This window comes from Apteryx mantelli, chromosome 7 (assembly GCF_036417845.1).
Source record: "Apteryx mantelli isolate bAptMan1 chromosome 7, bAptMan1.hap1, whole genome shotgun sequence".
In the NCBI taxonomy this organism is placed as follows: Eukaryota; Metazoa; Chordata; class Aves; order Apterygiformes; family Apterygidae; genus Apteryx; species Apteryx mantelli.
The window spans coordinates 8,513,840-8,530,804 of NC_089984.1; the positions used below are offsets into that span (position 1 = coordinate 8,513,840).

Sequence of the window (16,965 nt, forward strand, 5' to 3'; positions counted from 1 at the left end):
AAATGTGGGTGGATATATGTTCTGGGCACGAGAATCCGCTTGATAATTAAAAAACAGGAATGAAAGTAACAGGTACAGGATTAGCAGGTAGGGTTTTATTTTCACTGACTTAGTGTCTGGGAGGAACATCTGCTAAAACTGAATTTTGTGTTTCGACAGGAACAGATATAAGTCGTAGGTGGGAATATTTGGGAAGGATGACAGTGAATGTTACCTATGTGTTCAGAATTAGGCTGTGCAATAGATTCTGTGTTACAGAATCACAGAATGGTTGAGGTTGGAAGGGACCTCTGGAAATCATCTAGTCCAAGCCCCCTGCTCAAGCAGGGTCACCTAGAGCACGTTGCACAGCATCGCGTCCAGGCGGGTTTTGAGTATCTCCAGAGAAGGAGACTCCACAACCTCTCTGGGCAACCTGTTCCAGTGCTCTGTTACTCTCATAGTAAAGAAATTTTTCCTCATGTTCAGATGGAACTTGCTGTGTTTCAGTTTGTGCCCGTTGCCTCTAGGCCTATTGCTGGGCACCACTGAAAGGAGTCTGACCCCATCCTCTCTGCACCCTCCCTTCAGATGCTTATATGCACTGATAAGATCCCCCCTCAGTCTTCTCTTCTCCAAGCTAAACAGTCCCAGCTCTCTCAGCTTTCAGCCTTTCCTCATATGAGAGATGCTCCAGTCCCTTAATCGTCTTCGTAGCTCTTCGCTGAACTCTCTCCAGTAGCTCCATGTCTCTCTTTTTTGTATTGTTACAGTTGTGTGCAAGGTTTTGACTGACAGGCTAATTTTACATACAGATCCAATGGTAGGGGAGAGTCAGTTGACACTCGAGAGTTCAGGAAGTCTTCAGGTCCTAGATGATCATTTCATATAATCTAGGATGAGAAATTCACTTGCCATTTGAAATCTTAAATTAAAGGATATATTAGTCTATTCTACAAAAAATTGTTTTGAGTGTGGTCATTTAGCACTATTCATTTAGTAGAAAAAAATGTTTGGTCCATCAGAGAGAAATCTTTGATGTAGGAGTAGCCATTGCTCAAGCTTTATTCATCTGATAAGCCTAAATCTCGTGTGGAATTCTGAATTGTCTGTTTTGTCTGTTATTTATTGTCCTTTCTAAAGACTGAGCTGTCTTTTAAGACAGTCAGACTTTGAGGTATTCTCTGCATCTTTCTTTAACCTACTGATGTTTTTCAAAAGCAGTTTCAATTTTCTTATCTGTATTTCATAGGATAGTCTGCCTTGAAACAAAGTTATGTTGTAGAACGAGGCTTTGGATATACAGACCTTCTGCATAAAAAAGAAGCCTCCTAAGGAGACAGAGGAGTTTCTGCAGGAAGGAAAGCTGTATCAGCATGCTCACAAAGCTCAAAGCATAATTTCAAATCTCTTCACAGAAGTGGATTTGTCTTACAGCACCTCACTATGCTCTATACAAGGAATAAGCACTGCGGGAAGTTTACCATTAGGTGAGATTAAAAAACAAACTAAGCATTAAAAAAAATACACACAAAAAAAGCAAAGAAACATGACAGACAAGGAGAGAAACAAAGGCTGTAAGTGTAAGTTGACCAGATTTTGTCAAAAGCACCTGGAACCTGTGACTGGACCTAGCTAAGATGATCTTTATTGTAGTCATCCGCTTTGCTTCCAGGGATTCTCCTCCCTTCTGTGGGACTCCTCATTGATGCATTGATCTGCTGGAGTCCGACTCCAGTACTGGGTCTGCATTCAGAAGAGGATTTTCTCATTCCTGAGTTCCTCAGACTACTACAATTATGCAGGTTATGTACTTCACCATGAAGAGCAAATCCTGTAACAAATTTTGAAAACTCAATAAAAGAACACAGGGTCCTTGAGTAAAATGTACAGTCTACAGCGAAGTGACTTCTTGTGAGACTATAAGATGTTGATTTTGATCCTTTTAAAAATCATAAATGTGTCTACTGCAGATTAAGTAGAGTGCTGTTCCTGCACTTCTTGATAATTTAATTTGTATCAAGTGTAGTTCTTCACATTTTAAGTTGTAGATTCATACAGATCTTTTATTTTCTGCACAGTGCAAAGAAGAGACAAAACTAGCGTATATAGCTTTTAGTCCTGCTACAAACTCAGCAAGAGTAACATGGATTAAACCTGAGGAAGATTTCTAAAATCTTTTCTTTGTGTATTAAATGTTGCCTGTACATTTTACTCAGGGACCGTGTGTTCTTTTACTGAATTTTCAGAATTTTTGTTGCAGGGTTTGTTGTGAAGTGCAAAGCCTGCATACCTGTAGAGGTCTGAGGAACTAATGACTGAGAAAATATGTCTGAAGAAATATATTTAACACTCTGACAAGATGGGGAAAACATGTAGCCCCAAGGAAGTTTTTGTGTAACAGAAGAGCATAGGTGTTACTAATACATATTAAAGCAGAATCATAGAATCATAGAATAATTCAAGTTGGAAGGGACCTCAGGAGTCCTCTCATCCAACCTCTTGCTCAAAGCAAGGTGAGCTATGGGGTCACACCAGGTTGCTCTAGACTTTTTCAAGTGGTGTCTTGAAAATCTCCAACAATGGAGTCTGCACAACCTCTCTGGGTACCCTGTTTCACTGCGTGACTGTCCTTATTGTGAAAAACAGTTGTACTTATATCCAACTGGAACCTCTCTTGTTCCAACTTATGCCTGTTGTCCCTAGCTAGTCTTGTTTGCTTCCAGGTGCAGACCTTTGCTTTTGTCTGTGTTGATTTTTATAAGGTTCCTGTTGACTCATGCCTCCAGCTTGCATAGATGCCTGTGGATGGCAGTCCTGCCCTCAAGCATATTGACTGTTTTCCCCCCATCTCGTGTCATCTGAAACTTGATGAGTGTGCACTCTGTCACCTCTTCCAGGCCACTGATAAAGATGTTAAACAAAATTGGTCTTAGGATAGACCTCTGTGATATCCCACTAGTTACCAGCCACCAGGTAGGGTTTGGCTCACTGACCATTACCTGTCTCAGTCCAATCGTCCAACCATTTTTTACCCATCTAGTTCTTCACCTATCCAGACTGTAATGTCCCGATTTGAGTACAAGAACTGTGGGAGACACCTTGCTAAGCGAGAACCATTGCTCTCCCCTCATCCAGATATCCAGTCATTTTTATCATAGAGGACAGTCAGGTTGGTCAGGCATGGTTTACCATTGGTAAATCCATGCTGACTGTTCCTAGCAACCACTTTCTCCTTCATGTGCCAAGAAATGTGTTCTAAGAGGACTCAGTCCATGATTTTCCCAGGGACTGAAGTGAGGATGATCAGCCTGTAGTTTTCCAAATCGTTCTTTTGACCTTTATGAAAATGGGAATCATTATGAAATTTTGAGAGTCAAAATGGAAGACATCTTTTTATTGCCTCTGGAGTTAGCCGCTCCTACAGTAATGGAGATGTTTTAGATTATTTTTAATATGTGTGGGTGTAATAGAGAAAAGCTGTAATCTCTTTGTTTTCAAACTTGGGAGTAGTGTTTAGAAATAAAGTCATCCATCTCAAACATAACTATGTATTTGATAGGGCACACATAATTTCCTTTATAAACATTTCTGATAGAAATGCAAACAACTGCTGAATTGGCCTTTCACTTGTGTGTACAAACAGCGTAAAAATACTTCCATTGTAAATCAAATACCTAAATTAGCTTCCCACTAGATGGAGCAAATGTAAGTCAACTCAACAGAGGAGACAGGGAATACATTTTAGATAAGATAAGCAAAACAACAGATCACTTGTGTTTAAAAAATACTCTTCTCATTATTGATTTCTTGAGTTTCAAGTGGAAGCTTCTAATCAAATGTGGTAAAGTCTCCTGCTTAATAAGCATAAGCAATGGATACATTTTGAATGGGGTTGTATATCATTTGTCAGTGTGTTCATGAAAGGAGTGAAGACAGGGACTTTCAGTAGCAGAGATGTATGTTTAATAACTGTTTGGCTGTATTTTCTGTCATTGTTATTTGGGATCTTAAATTCTTTAAAAAATTGTCATAGAAAGCATGTGCTTCCTTGAAAATTTTCAATTTTTTCTTCAAGTATTTGGAAAGAGTAGACTAGCTTTCAGGTACCCAAGTGAGTCCTCAGGTACCTGATGAAGAATATGTGCTCCTAAAAACTTATCATCTTTTCTGATCATGCTGTTTCATTTGATAAAAGCTACTATCTCTTCTACAAGCCTTATTTTCCTTGTATCCTTTGACTATTATGGCTCCAATACCATTACTAGTTGTAACTTTCATGACACAGTGTTGCACATATAGATGTGGGTTTGTGTTAATCCTATTTAATTAAGTAGATGCACATGCATGTCTGTCTTTGAAATTGTGTCTGTAGACACATAATGTGTTTAATAAGTAGAATCTGTGTGAATACAGAAAGGGATCAGAGTTTCCCCTAGCTTTTCAGATTATGAAAATATATTCTGTACTTGGACAACAGCATAACTAAGTATTTTCAGGAGGAAAAACTCTTTTCAAACTCTTCTAGGCAATATGTGACAGCAGTATACCTGTAAAATAAAAAAAAGGTGCTTCAAGAGGTATAGCCAAACTGCAAGGAAGAAAGGCATGAAAACAGAGCTGAAATATAGGTCTCCGGCAAAAGAAGTGTCATTTTGGATAGAAAATGGGTGGTAAAACTCTGTGCAAAGCTCTTGAGCTGTTACAACTTGTAGTTTTCACTTGAGAGGGGTTTTCAGAAAGCAGTTCTCCAAAATTCCACTTTCTACTTTTCGGTTATGCCCCTCTGCTTGCATCCTTCCTATTTCCCAGGCTGTTCATTGAGAAGATCATGATCCTCATGTACTTGTAGTAAGAACTGCAAACATGGGAATTGTCACATGGAGGCAGGCTGTTGATCTGTCTAGCTGTCTCACTGTTTCTAATGGTGATTAATCTTGCCTTTTTGTCTAAATCTCCTGGAGCAGAATGCTATAAAATGGCTTATTAAACAAACAAAAAAACCTTCCTAGCACCCAGTAGTTAGAACACAGTTTGCACCCCATTGTTTAAGAGTTCACTGCATTTATTATTTTTAAAACATCAACTTCTCTACTATATAGCATGATGTTTTTGTATCAGAAATGCTTTATTTTTCAGCATTGTTACTTTGTGCTGAAGTTGATCATTCCTTCTCATTGTTAATAAAATTTACTGAACTGTTTGATCTTCAATCTTTTTCTCTTTTCACCACTAATTTTACCTGAAATTAAAGCTTTAAATACATAAAACGTGTGCATAATTTTCTCTAGTAGTAACAAGAACTATTTGTCACCTGCATTTGAATATGGACTATCTATAATGTGTCCAAGCTATGGCAGGATAACGTTTTTGTTACTTACTTTGCCAACAGTTGGTGACAACGCTGCTATCAGAGACAGAGTTTTGGTCCCTTATTTTAACTAATCATTTCTTAGCCTTATAGCAACATCCATAATATGCCAAATAATATCGTATGCAAAAGGTGTTGCTTTATAGGAGGTGCCAAGAATGTGTTTCAGGAACAGACATATGATCATTTTTTATGATAAATAGAAGGGATAGAATTTGCAGAGCAATGAGATGTCATAACATTGACAATATAAGAACATAGGATTTAAATTTGTCATTTAATAACATGGTTTTTGTTGTTTTCAAAGTAACTGAAAATAATTGCTTTTAGCAAAGATTTGAAAAGTGATTTTAGTGAATTAGATGTAGATTCCAGCATCTTGTGAGACTCGTATTAAATTGATCAGGAAAAATAAATAATGCTTGCAATTTCTGATACACCTGGTGTTTCAAAACTCTTTCTTTAGCAGCCTGTCATCTGGCAGAATTAAGTGTGGGATAAGAGTGGTATAGTCCATAAAACACAAAAATTTCAGGCACTAGCTAAATATTTGCAAAGGGCCCATTTGTGGCTCATTTACCATATTTTTTTACATTGAATGATATGCTGCCTGACATGATGAAATTTTTACAGTATAAGCATTAGTCAAGTGTCCAGAGTAGAACAAGTAATCTCTTTAAACCCATTTTGTTCTCAATGAAGAACATAATAGACTAAATTCTGACCCCACCAGAGTGCATACAAAGCATCTATGTTTGCTGCTGTGGTATTTACATACTGCCAATATTCTGTATTTGCAGTGGTGTAATAAAGAGGTCACACATCAGTTCAGCTTCTGATAAGCTGTTAGTCCACACTGCATTTTAGTATTTCTTTGGGGAAAAGAATGACTGAATTAGAGGATATTGAAACCAAGAAAAGATGATGCATAAGGGCATATAATGACAGTTTAAAGGTCAGCATTTAATTGAAAGTCAGGTATGAGGAGATACCTTCCTCCTTTCATATCATGATGCGTCTTTGTCCATTTGTATTGCATAACATAAGATTTTAGTCTTGACTGTGCATTATTTTTTCACAGCTGAGATGCTTTATTTACAGGACTAATGGTTTCATGGGTGTATGTGACCTTTAAAAAAGAATGATATAGATAAAGTTTTTGGATGATCACTTTTGAGGAGGGTTTGCATATAAAAATCTGTGTTGGAGAAAATTCTGTAAAAAGAAGCCAGTTCTACATAGCATGAATTAAAAACCAAGTGAGCCAAAGATACATTTCTACATGTTTTGGAAAGACTGGCAGAGGTCTCAAGATTCAAGCCAGACCTTAATTTTATTATTTATTCTCTTTAAAATCCTAGTAGTAAAGCAAATTAAGAGTTGTGTCATCAAAAGATTGCTGTTCATTTCACAAATGAAAATGTGAAGGTGGTTCATAGCTGGGAGTCACCAAAGTCACCCATGTGCTATTACAGCTTAAAGGCTTTATTACCCTTAAGGTGTAAAATTTATCAATACTGGACTTGGCTGTAAATATAATTCATAGCCTCAACCTGAGCAAGTATGTCAGCAGCAAAAGCAGGGAGAATGCAAATTTATTGCAAGTACTGAAATGTGGAAAAGGAATACACAGTTACTATTTATGTAACCTCAGCAGTAATCATGTCATTATAGTCTTAAATGTATAGGAACATTCTGAATGTATTTTTGATGGACTAAATGAAGACTTTTCACAAACGACCAAAACTAAAGGGCATCTTAGAAATGTGGGCTGAGAGACTGGGGCAAACATACTGTGTCAAATCTCTGCTGTTTCAGCCAACTATTAAGTAATCTTGTTTGTAAACTGCTCAGGCTTCATCTTAAAGTTGATTTCTACCCTTCTCCACTGTTCCTCGGGGAGGCTGTTCTATTATGTTGATCCTCTGACTGTTAGAAACCCTTTTCCAAATTCCTGTTTAAATTAATTTCTGACCTTTTTTGCCAGTGCCTCAGTCTGTATTCTTTAGCTTCTAGCTGACCAGAATCTTCTATAGGATTTCTTTTTACCTCAGTATTCTTCCTTATATTTACTGGAAATTCCTCATTTTGTATGTCTTAATAGTGAATTTGGCATTAGGGTCTCTCATTCATCCTCTCACTGACTACTTATGCCCAAACCTTCTCTTATGTCACTTGCAGTTGCTGAGACCCTAGTTTATACCAGAAGTTCATCATAGCCCTGAATACTTCACCTTAAACAGTACTTTGAATTTTGTTCAATTTCTCTTATTCCAGTCCTCAAGTTCTGCTGTTCCTCCTGTACAAAATTTTTCTTTATTACTGATATCACCCTGTTCTCTCTTGTCAGCTCTGGTATTCTTTGCTCTAATAAAGACTAGTTCACACAAGCAGTAACAACTTCTTATTGTAGAAATCAAAATGAAGTTACAAAACCATCAGAGAGTCGCATTATGTTCAGTATTCACAGTATAGAATATCTATGTGTTCACAAATTGAATGTTTATGTAAGTAGATAATGTGTGTGCCTTATACATATGCTTAATAAATACTGTGTCATGAAAACAATATAAAAAAATCACAAATGAAGCATTGAATTACATAAAACAAATACCTAGGAGATAAAACAATTGAGAAATTATTTCCATTCTCTTCTCTATTATGTAAAATTTATTCCCGATTTTGGAGACTTTGTCTCTGAAAATGATTGTGGATAATGTGGTTCTAGACAACTGGAGTTTGTACAAGAAACTTCCCCATCCCAGCCACAGAACAAATTTGACCAACCTGAAAAAGCCATAATCATTAAAAAATAATAATTTAGTGTTCTAACAACACACGGGCCAAGCGGGGGTCAAAGATGAACGCGCTGGCCTTGTTGGGCACTCTGACCTGGAGTTGTGCACACAGACCGAAGCAGGGGAGGATGAGTCCCTATCGCAGGGCAGTTGTAAGGGGATCTCTGTGCTAGAACTTGCAATTCTGAAATACTGTATCAGAGTAGTAGGGTGACATTGTAGTCTATGGAGGACCTAGTTCAGACTGTTGTTTAGAGAGGTCTTACACTAGTGTAATTTTCCTATCCTCTTTGCTCTGTAAGGTCTTTATATTTAGCCTTGTAATATTTATGTAGTTTGACTTTACAGAAAAATAGTACCAATAACAATTTTTAAAAGTTCTCTCAACGCCTCTTGGAATAATCTTTTCGTACAGTATATGGCATTTTTTGTGGAGTGGTGGTGGTATAAAGCGCTTACTGAGATGACCTGAATACTCACTTATGAATTATGTGAGTGTCCCCAAATTATACCAGCAAAACCCTTCTGCCCCATCACAGCATCAGGTATTTCATATATGTCCTATGCTTTATAGAAAAAAGTGTATTGGAAATGTGTGATTTTAAAACATTTATAAGTATAAATGTTTATTTATAAGTATTTACTGATGATTTATAAACGTATGTATAAGTTCACCCATAAAGGAATTGTGCCCTGCCTCCATAAATCCAACTTTACAATCACTGGATTAAAAAAAAGTAACTACTGTTTAGAAAAACCTAAGAATCACAATATATTTCTGTATGTAATAACATAAGGAATTGAATACAGCTCATGTGCTAACCAACTGGAAGAAGAAACCAAGTATCATACAGCTTTAAAATGAGGGTGATTTCTTCAAGACTGATCTGGTTACTATGAGCTATAAACCTCTCATTGAATCTGGGATGATTATTACCTGCCATAGGGCCTCAGTCAGCGTAATCTTGAGAAGTTAAAGGTACTCAGTTTTTATACCCCACCAGTTACTGGCCCTCCGTAAGTGTTTTAATAAGTGTTACAATTAAAATCAGTTTGTGATAGTGTTCTTTATTTCATAGATATCCACACATTTTTTACTTCCCACACTGCAGGTTTTCAGACAGCTTTTACATGGTACCAGCTTTTGGCTACAATGGAGTCCTCTCTGGGTCTAATTCTAAGCCTAAAGCAAAAAGACTTTATGACACAGTTTTTGCCTGAAAACAAAATGTTTCTCTTCTCTACGTTACTAGTAAAGCTTGTGCAGGTTGGTGTAGTGTTACATGCATCTTTGCTTAAACGATTGATTGCATATTTATTTTTTTTTGGAAGCCTGGGCATATTTTTCACCACCAGCATCTTTATGTCAGGTTGAGCACCAGTTTCAGATTTTTTATTTCTTGCAGTGTTATTTCATAGAAATTATTGTTATTTTGCTCAGTGGGTGAAATGCACTCCTGTGCTTTTGAAGTAATGGAGCACTGTTTAAATCTTGTTTCAAGGCTGATGTTGAGCTCTAGTGGTTTATATACCGTCTACTGGCCACAGGGGCACTTTCCCAAATGATACGAATGTATGCAGATGGATTTACTTAGTTTAATGTGGTGCTATTGATATGCTATGGACCCAAAAAGACGGTAACAGAATCCTGCAGTGTCTTTCTCAACAAACCTTGCTTATGTAGCTTGTTAATAAAAATGAGAATGTGAAAACATGTAGCAATTTGGGATTTAAAAAACTACATTTGATATAATTTGGTAAAAATAATGACCATTCAGGGTTTTTTTTGCATGTTTTTAGTAAGGTTATCTGACAGTACTTCCCTTTTCTTATCTCTCTCAGACATCAGGCTCTTGGGATACAAAGAATACCAATTTTTCCTTCTAATTGGAACTGTAGAGGTCAATCAAGTAGTAGATCTTAAAACAGTAGCTCTGTCACTAGTTATTTAGCATTATTTAGTCTGTGCCCTACTGCATATGCAGTGAGCCAATACTAATTTTTAAATAGTTCATTATCCCCAAAGTTTGCTGTGCTTAGTTGTGCACCAGGTTTTGTTAGTGTCCTTTATATAGCCATGTTCGTCATGCTTTGTATACTAAGTTATTTATGGTAAAATTCAGAACTTTTGCACAAAGACCATTTCTTTTAAATAATACGTTGGTAAATGGGAAGGAAGAAATAAACGTGAAGACCTAAATCATATAGAAAATGACTGCTGCCATTAGGAAAATGACATCATCTGACCTGAGTTGCTCACACCCGGTTGAAGAAATTAGTACCCCCCCAAAAATGTTTCCAAAACAGATTCTTTTAGCTCTGAGCACAGCACGATACATGTAGTACATACAACAAGCAAAGACAGAGAGACACAAATCACGTGTTTGGAGTCTCACAATTATGAAAAAAAAATATTCAGTGGGTAGGAGGAGAAACTGGAGAGCATACTAAGAGGGGAAGGGAGAAAGGAAATCGCCATTCTTTCGTTACATGTATAATAACAGTTTGAAGGATAACGGTTTAAGAATTGTAAAGAGGTCATATGCTGCAAAATTGTAGATTTATCTACCTGATTCTGTTAGGATTAACTTTCCTCTGTTGAGAAGACTGTGTAACAGTAGTGGATAAGAAATACTTCTTGCTATCCACCTACAGTCAGAAACTTGACAGCCCTAAGAAAACATCACAACAGTAGCAAACAGTATTCAAATATCATAGTGTTAGTGTATATAAAAAGAATTTATGTTAATTTAGAAAGCAGAGTGCAGTTCCTAGAAAAATTATAGTAAGTATAAATAAAAATTATAGTAAGTTCAAGGGCAGAACAAACAGGTGACCAGAGGCATAAAAATTCTCATGTAATAAACCGGGGATGCTTAAATGGTAGTTGAGGCAACCAGAAGGAAGAGACAGTGGCATATACTAGTGTCCATAGTACTAGGGGCGTATACTAGTGACATAGTCCTGTGTCCAGTTCTGGGCTCTCTAGTACGAGAGAGACACGGCACTACTGGAGAGAGTCCAGCGGAGGGCTACAAAGATGTTTAGGGGACTGGAGCATCTCACCTATGAGGAAAGACTGAGAGAGCTGGGCCTGTTTAGCTTGGAGAAGAGAAGGCTGAGGGGGGAGCTTGTCAGTATATACAAGTATCTAAAGGGAGGGTGTCAAGAGGATGGAGCCAGACTCTTCTCAGTGGTGCCCAGCGACAGGACGCGAGGCAACGGGCACAAACTGAAACACAGCAAGTTCCATCTGAACATGGGGAAAATCTTCTTCACTGTGAGGGTGACAGAGCACTGGAACAGGTTGCCCAGAGAGGTTGTGGAGTCTCCTTCTCTGGAGATACTCAAAACCCGCCTGGACGCGATCATGTGCAACGTGCTCTAGGTGACCCTGCTTGAGCAGGGGGCTTGGACTAGATGATCTCCAGAGGTCCCTTCCAACCTCAATCACTCTGTGATTCTGTGATATGAAATGATGCATTGTATACAAATAGCAAATTAGAGCCACTTACTTTTTTTTCCCTGTAATGCAGGAACTTGTGCTGTTTGATAGACTTGAGAAGTGACTCATTCAAAACTGAGAAAAAGGCTTACTTTTCTCCCAGTGCACAAAGGTGACTTGGAGCACTCTCTGATGTTAGCGTAGCACTGAAATTCAGTAGGATTCTGAAGCCTCTTACTCCCACTAGCAAGGTATATATATATCTGCACAGATCTACTGTGTCTAATATGAACACAGGAGGGCAGGCATATGAAGTTTTCTGTAAAGTGAACAGAAAGTGGAAAAAAATGATCTGTTCTAAAAAACTATGCATTTATTCTGGTAATATGAAGGTTTCTTGTAAGACCCCTTTGCTAGCAGCAACAACACAAGATTTAAATACAAAATAACTTCCCTAACCTTTTACTAACCATAAAAGAGAATAACCTATTTTGACATGTTTTTTCTCAGACACCTGAGGAGCTAGAAGATGTATCTGACCTCGAAGAAGACCATGATGCATGTAGTCGTACAAGTATTCAAACTGAAGGGAAAACTGACAGGGTATGTATCACACAAATTTAATTAAAAAACATTTTGATGAGGGGAAAAATGCTGTTGTATTACTGTTTTTGTGAAGCCACTTAAAGTCAGGCAGTGAATCATTAAAATTCTGTTCCACCCTTAATAGATTTCTGAAAATGTACACAGGGCATAAAACTGACATATGTATGACCCAAAAGAGAAAAAAGCGTGATTAAGTTGTAAATATTTAGTGAAGATTTCAATTGGACAGAAAAAATCTTACACATACAGACCTGAACAGAATTCTGACAGATTAAATTTTAATAAATTTGCCTTGGTCTAATAGAAGTTAGGTTAACTGGGAATTTTGATACATGAGTCTGCAATGCATAATACCCCAAAATAACCTCTACGTGTGAGAAACTCCACGTGCGCAGAACAGGAAGGGCTATGTCTGGAATCTCAGACACTGCGCTGTGCTGTGAGTTTGTGTGTGAACTTATTGTATAGTTCATTGTTTAATTAATGAATTCATGAGGAGGTATGAAAAACTGAAGACAGCATTTGATAATTTGATTAAATATTTCTGGAAGTTTTGAATCTGATTTTGCAGTTTGTATCATCATTTAACCTGCAGCCTACGTTATTGGCTATTGTTTATTGTTTATAGTCAGACAATTCTTAAGAGCCTGTAAATATTTTTGAGATAGCAAAAGGTTTCTTAGTACAAAATTGACCTATTTAGCAAACATTTATCTTATTTATGTTTTCATCTTAAAAATTGTTTCAGCAAAACCATACTCTAGTAGCAGTTTTCTGAAGTGGAAAGCTCCACTGGGCCAGAAATGTCGACTTTATTACTTGTTTGCACAATGCCTAGGGCAAGAACAGAGCTCTCATACTTGATTGATTCTAGTACTATTCCCATAATAGAAATTATAAGCAATAGAACTAGTTGGAAGAAAGCAAAACTTCCAATAAAAAATGAATGATGTCAAGAAAAATGGCGTTTTTATTCACATTGTTTTCAAGATCACAAGTACTTTATTTTTTATTAAGACCCAAAACACTAAGGAGAAAATGCTAACCAAAATGAAAGCTGTTCACTTGTTTTGCATTATTTCATAAAAAGTGAAATGAATTCTGAAAAAAATAAGTAAAAAGAAAGGAAACTGGTATTAGAATAATGCCTGATTGATCTTTTTGAAACTACTGTCAGTTTATATTTAAATGCGTGTGTATACACTAAGGAAAGTTGTTGGTGTTCTCTAAAAAACATCGGCGTGTTACGGGATGTATTCTTTCTTTTTAAGAAAAATTCCACAATAATAATTGTACCCGCTATAAGGGTGCATTGACAAAACTGGGCAAAAGCAAGAAGTTTTTTCATGATGTGGGGGAAATTAAGGGCCAGTATATTCAGAATGACTGGGATAGTAATTTTTGTTTCTCCATGAAACAAATGAAAACTCATCTGCTTTCATATAGATGTGCATAGCATTAGAGATGGAGTTCCACAAATTAAAAATTAATATTTTGTGATTGGAACTTTTCATTGTTCATCTCAAGGCCTTGCAGAGTATCCTGTGACTAAATATTGCATGTGTGCGTGGAGGGGAGTGTTAATTCTGTCAGGGTCAATTATATGTTAATTAATTATCGATTCTTAAAACATATTGTGAGAAATGGAACTATGTGAAAGATTATCTTGCATGATCTTACCACTCAGTAAACAGTTGGCAATTAAAGTATCCCGGCTGCCCATTTTAATGTAAATTATTCCTTGTAATTGTTAGCACATTTTTCTCACATTGCAGACTAAAAATTCTGTTGGAGCTAAGAAAGACAAGGTTTTCCAGCAAAATGTTGTGAATATAGGATGCTATGAATTTGTTCTGCACAGGTATGGATGGTGTGCTTGCAAACAGATGTATAAATATCCCATAGTGAACACACTTGAAGGTTTTCTCTCACTGCTGGAAGTTTATTATCCTAAAGTAGTGACAAAAGATACACTGAAGTTTTAGAAGATCACATTCTTACACATGTTCTTCCACTTCTCAGCGCGGAATACTTTTTTAAGGGGAATGTTCTTTGAAAAGAAAACCGTAAATAATCCATACTTCCAGAAGTCTACACAAAGCAAGAGTAAAGACAGAAGACTCTTGTAGGTAGGGAGCTGGCTATCAAGAATCAGAGGCATTAGGCTGTTACTGTGGCACAGATGTCTTTGGAATACGCTTTTTGTTGTAGTACCACACAGTATGTAATCTGCACTGCCATTGAATTTGGAGGGGGGACTGAAAGGACAGTTGTTTATAGATAAACCATGGTTCGTGGGTCTGAAAAAACAGTATCTCAGCATTTAGTTTTTCTTTTTTTTTCTGTTTCAAGAAAAAATAGAATTACTGTAAACACTCCTTTTTCAAGAGGTAGATAGCAGTCATTCTTTAAAGCCTGATTCTGTGTCTTTACTAGGGAACGGTTTTCTTAGATTTCAGATTATGGTATCAGGGCCATAAATGGCACATTACCTAAAAATTACAGCTTAGACTAGAATAGATACATACCCTTTTAACTTTAATCAACATGTTGACAGTAACCTTCACGTTTTTTTTAAACAGATGTTTGAATGAGTCTATTTGCTACTGCTACAAACACGAACAATAATTAAAGGCCTGTTTAAACTACTTTTTGGTACTTAAATCTGAAGATTTCTTCCTAGAATCCATTTACCAATATGAAGAGCCCCTATAGGGAAGATATATTGTAAGGATTATACGGGGATTGTCTTTGTTTTGTGTTCTATGGCAGACGTCTGTGCTACTGTGAGGCTTCTGCGTGCAGTGGTAACACCAAGAATGACTGTGTGCCGGAAGTCTATGGCAAGATTGCAGAGTAATTTTTTTTCCCTCCTTGAGTTCTTTCTTCTGGGCATTTCCACCATAGTAATTCAATTTTGTTCATTTATACTGGTCTCAATACTAGTTCTACACAACAGCACTCTTGCTTCCACTTGCCTTGTTGAGAGTCACGTTTTCTCCTGTGTAAAATTCCTCCATGCTCCAATAGGCTCTTTGAAAGAGCCTTTTTTCTTTCTTTTTGCTCATCACATATAAGGCATCTGAAATCTAATGTAATGTGCATATGCCACTCATGAGAAATGCTTCATCTTAACTAGCAAATCTCATTTTTTTTAGGTAGGGAGAATTCACACTTACATTATTAACTGTGACTTCTTCAGAATCAATGTATATAGAGTTAGCGATGAGGAGATAGGACTGAGATTTGACCTCTTGTTTATATTTCTGCTTCTGCAACTACGTAGGTAATCTTGGAAATGTTACTTCATTGATCTTTCCCTCAGATCATTCATATTTCTGAGATGAATACGATAATGCTCGTGGCACCTTCCCGCACTGTGGGATGCAGGTTAACTTGGGCAACGTGCTGTGAGCTCTCTCAGTAGTTAAACTAGATAGCAATAATAGTAATTATTTGTAGGGCAGTTTTATATCCCTGAAGAAGAGCCCTAGGTCTAAAATTCGCAGCTATTATAAACAGGTCCTGCTTATAGAACTAAGGAATAATACAGGCTATCTCAGCTGAAAGTCAGATCTGCAAGGCACAAAGTGTTCTTTCTCTGATGGTTGTGTCTAATTTGTTTAATTACTCTGAAAGTTATCACATGGTAGTGTGATGTTGTGATCAATGCTATTTCACTGTGGTAGTTTCTGGCTTACCATCTGAGGATTTCATGTTGGAGAGAAGATCAAATAAATAGCTGTCCAGTTAATTTTCAGACTTACAAGTCAATGAGTATTTTGAGAAAAAGAGAAAACTTATTTTAAGTATGTAAAGTTACTAAATTAGTGAAGAGAACAGCTTAGCTTAATTTTAAAGAGATGGCTACAGGTTACATGTTCATGTTGAAGAACTGGGTGAAATGTTTGAGCTCATACATAATCCTCTTGCAGACGACAAGAGCGGAAGTGCTTCCAGGCAACCATCCACCCACATTCTTTGTCAGAGTTCTGCAGGCTGGTTAATGAATACATAGACAAAAATATAAGAGAGTAAGATCTGCTGTTATACAGACTTGTTGTATATTATGTTTGCACAACAATTCAGTGCTGATGAAAAGTTGACTCAGTGTGTGTTACATTTGGATTTAGAAAGTCCAGAATGAATTAGTTTACTTTTATTTGTGTTATCTATTGTAAATACAGTGATCATTAATCTGTAAGTCTAAAAAAAAAAAAAAAAAACAGCCTTGAAAAGATGACCATGAAAGACTTACCAAACACTGCCAGATAGGACAGTAGAAATAACAACAAAAAAAAGGAAGACCTAGTGGTACTTGCATAACATTTTGACAACATAACACAATACTCAGAAGAGAAAATAATTCTCCATCAAAAGATTTGGCTGTTCTTATTCAGTAACAAAGATTTATTGAAAACATTTGTATCTGAACATCTAAATTCCTATGTTATTTTAAAAGATAGCATGAGTTAACAGGAAGAATTTGCTATTTTGATAATAAAAAAGGTTAAAATATTTTATATGTTTAATTTTTACCAAAGCAACACAGAAGCTTGAAATCCAAAGCCAAGAATTCAAGCACAATGCCAGTAACTTTTGAAAATTTGAATAGGTTCTGCTAATAGCAATTTTGTCACTTAATACATAGCAAAATACTCCCTGTCAAGAATCATGATCTATCAGAACCATTTCTTTCCCTTGCTAACTCATAAGTTATCCTGATTTAAATAAAGGGAAGAGATGAAGTTAGTGGAAGACTCAAG

General features: G+C 36.7%; 1 protein-coding gene across 1 annotated transcript in view; it reads left to right on the forward strand.

The window, feature by feature from the left end:
• The window catches only part of CTNNA3 (catenin alpha 3), a 586,211-nt gene that overhangs the window by 507,784 nt on the left and 61,462 nt on the right, over window positions 1-16,965 (forward strand). The window contains exon 14 of the mRNA XM_013945648.2: window positions 12,104-12,196. Coding sequence (XP_013801102.2) covers window positions 12,104-12,196 — 93 coding nt within the window. The remainder of the gene's footprint in view (window positions 1-12,103; window positions 12,197-16,965) is intronic.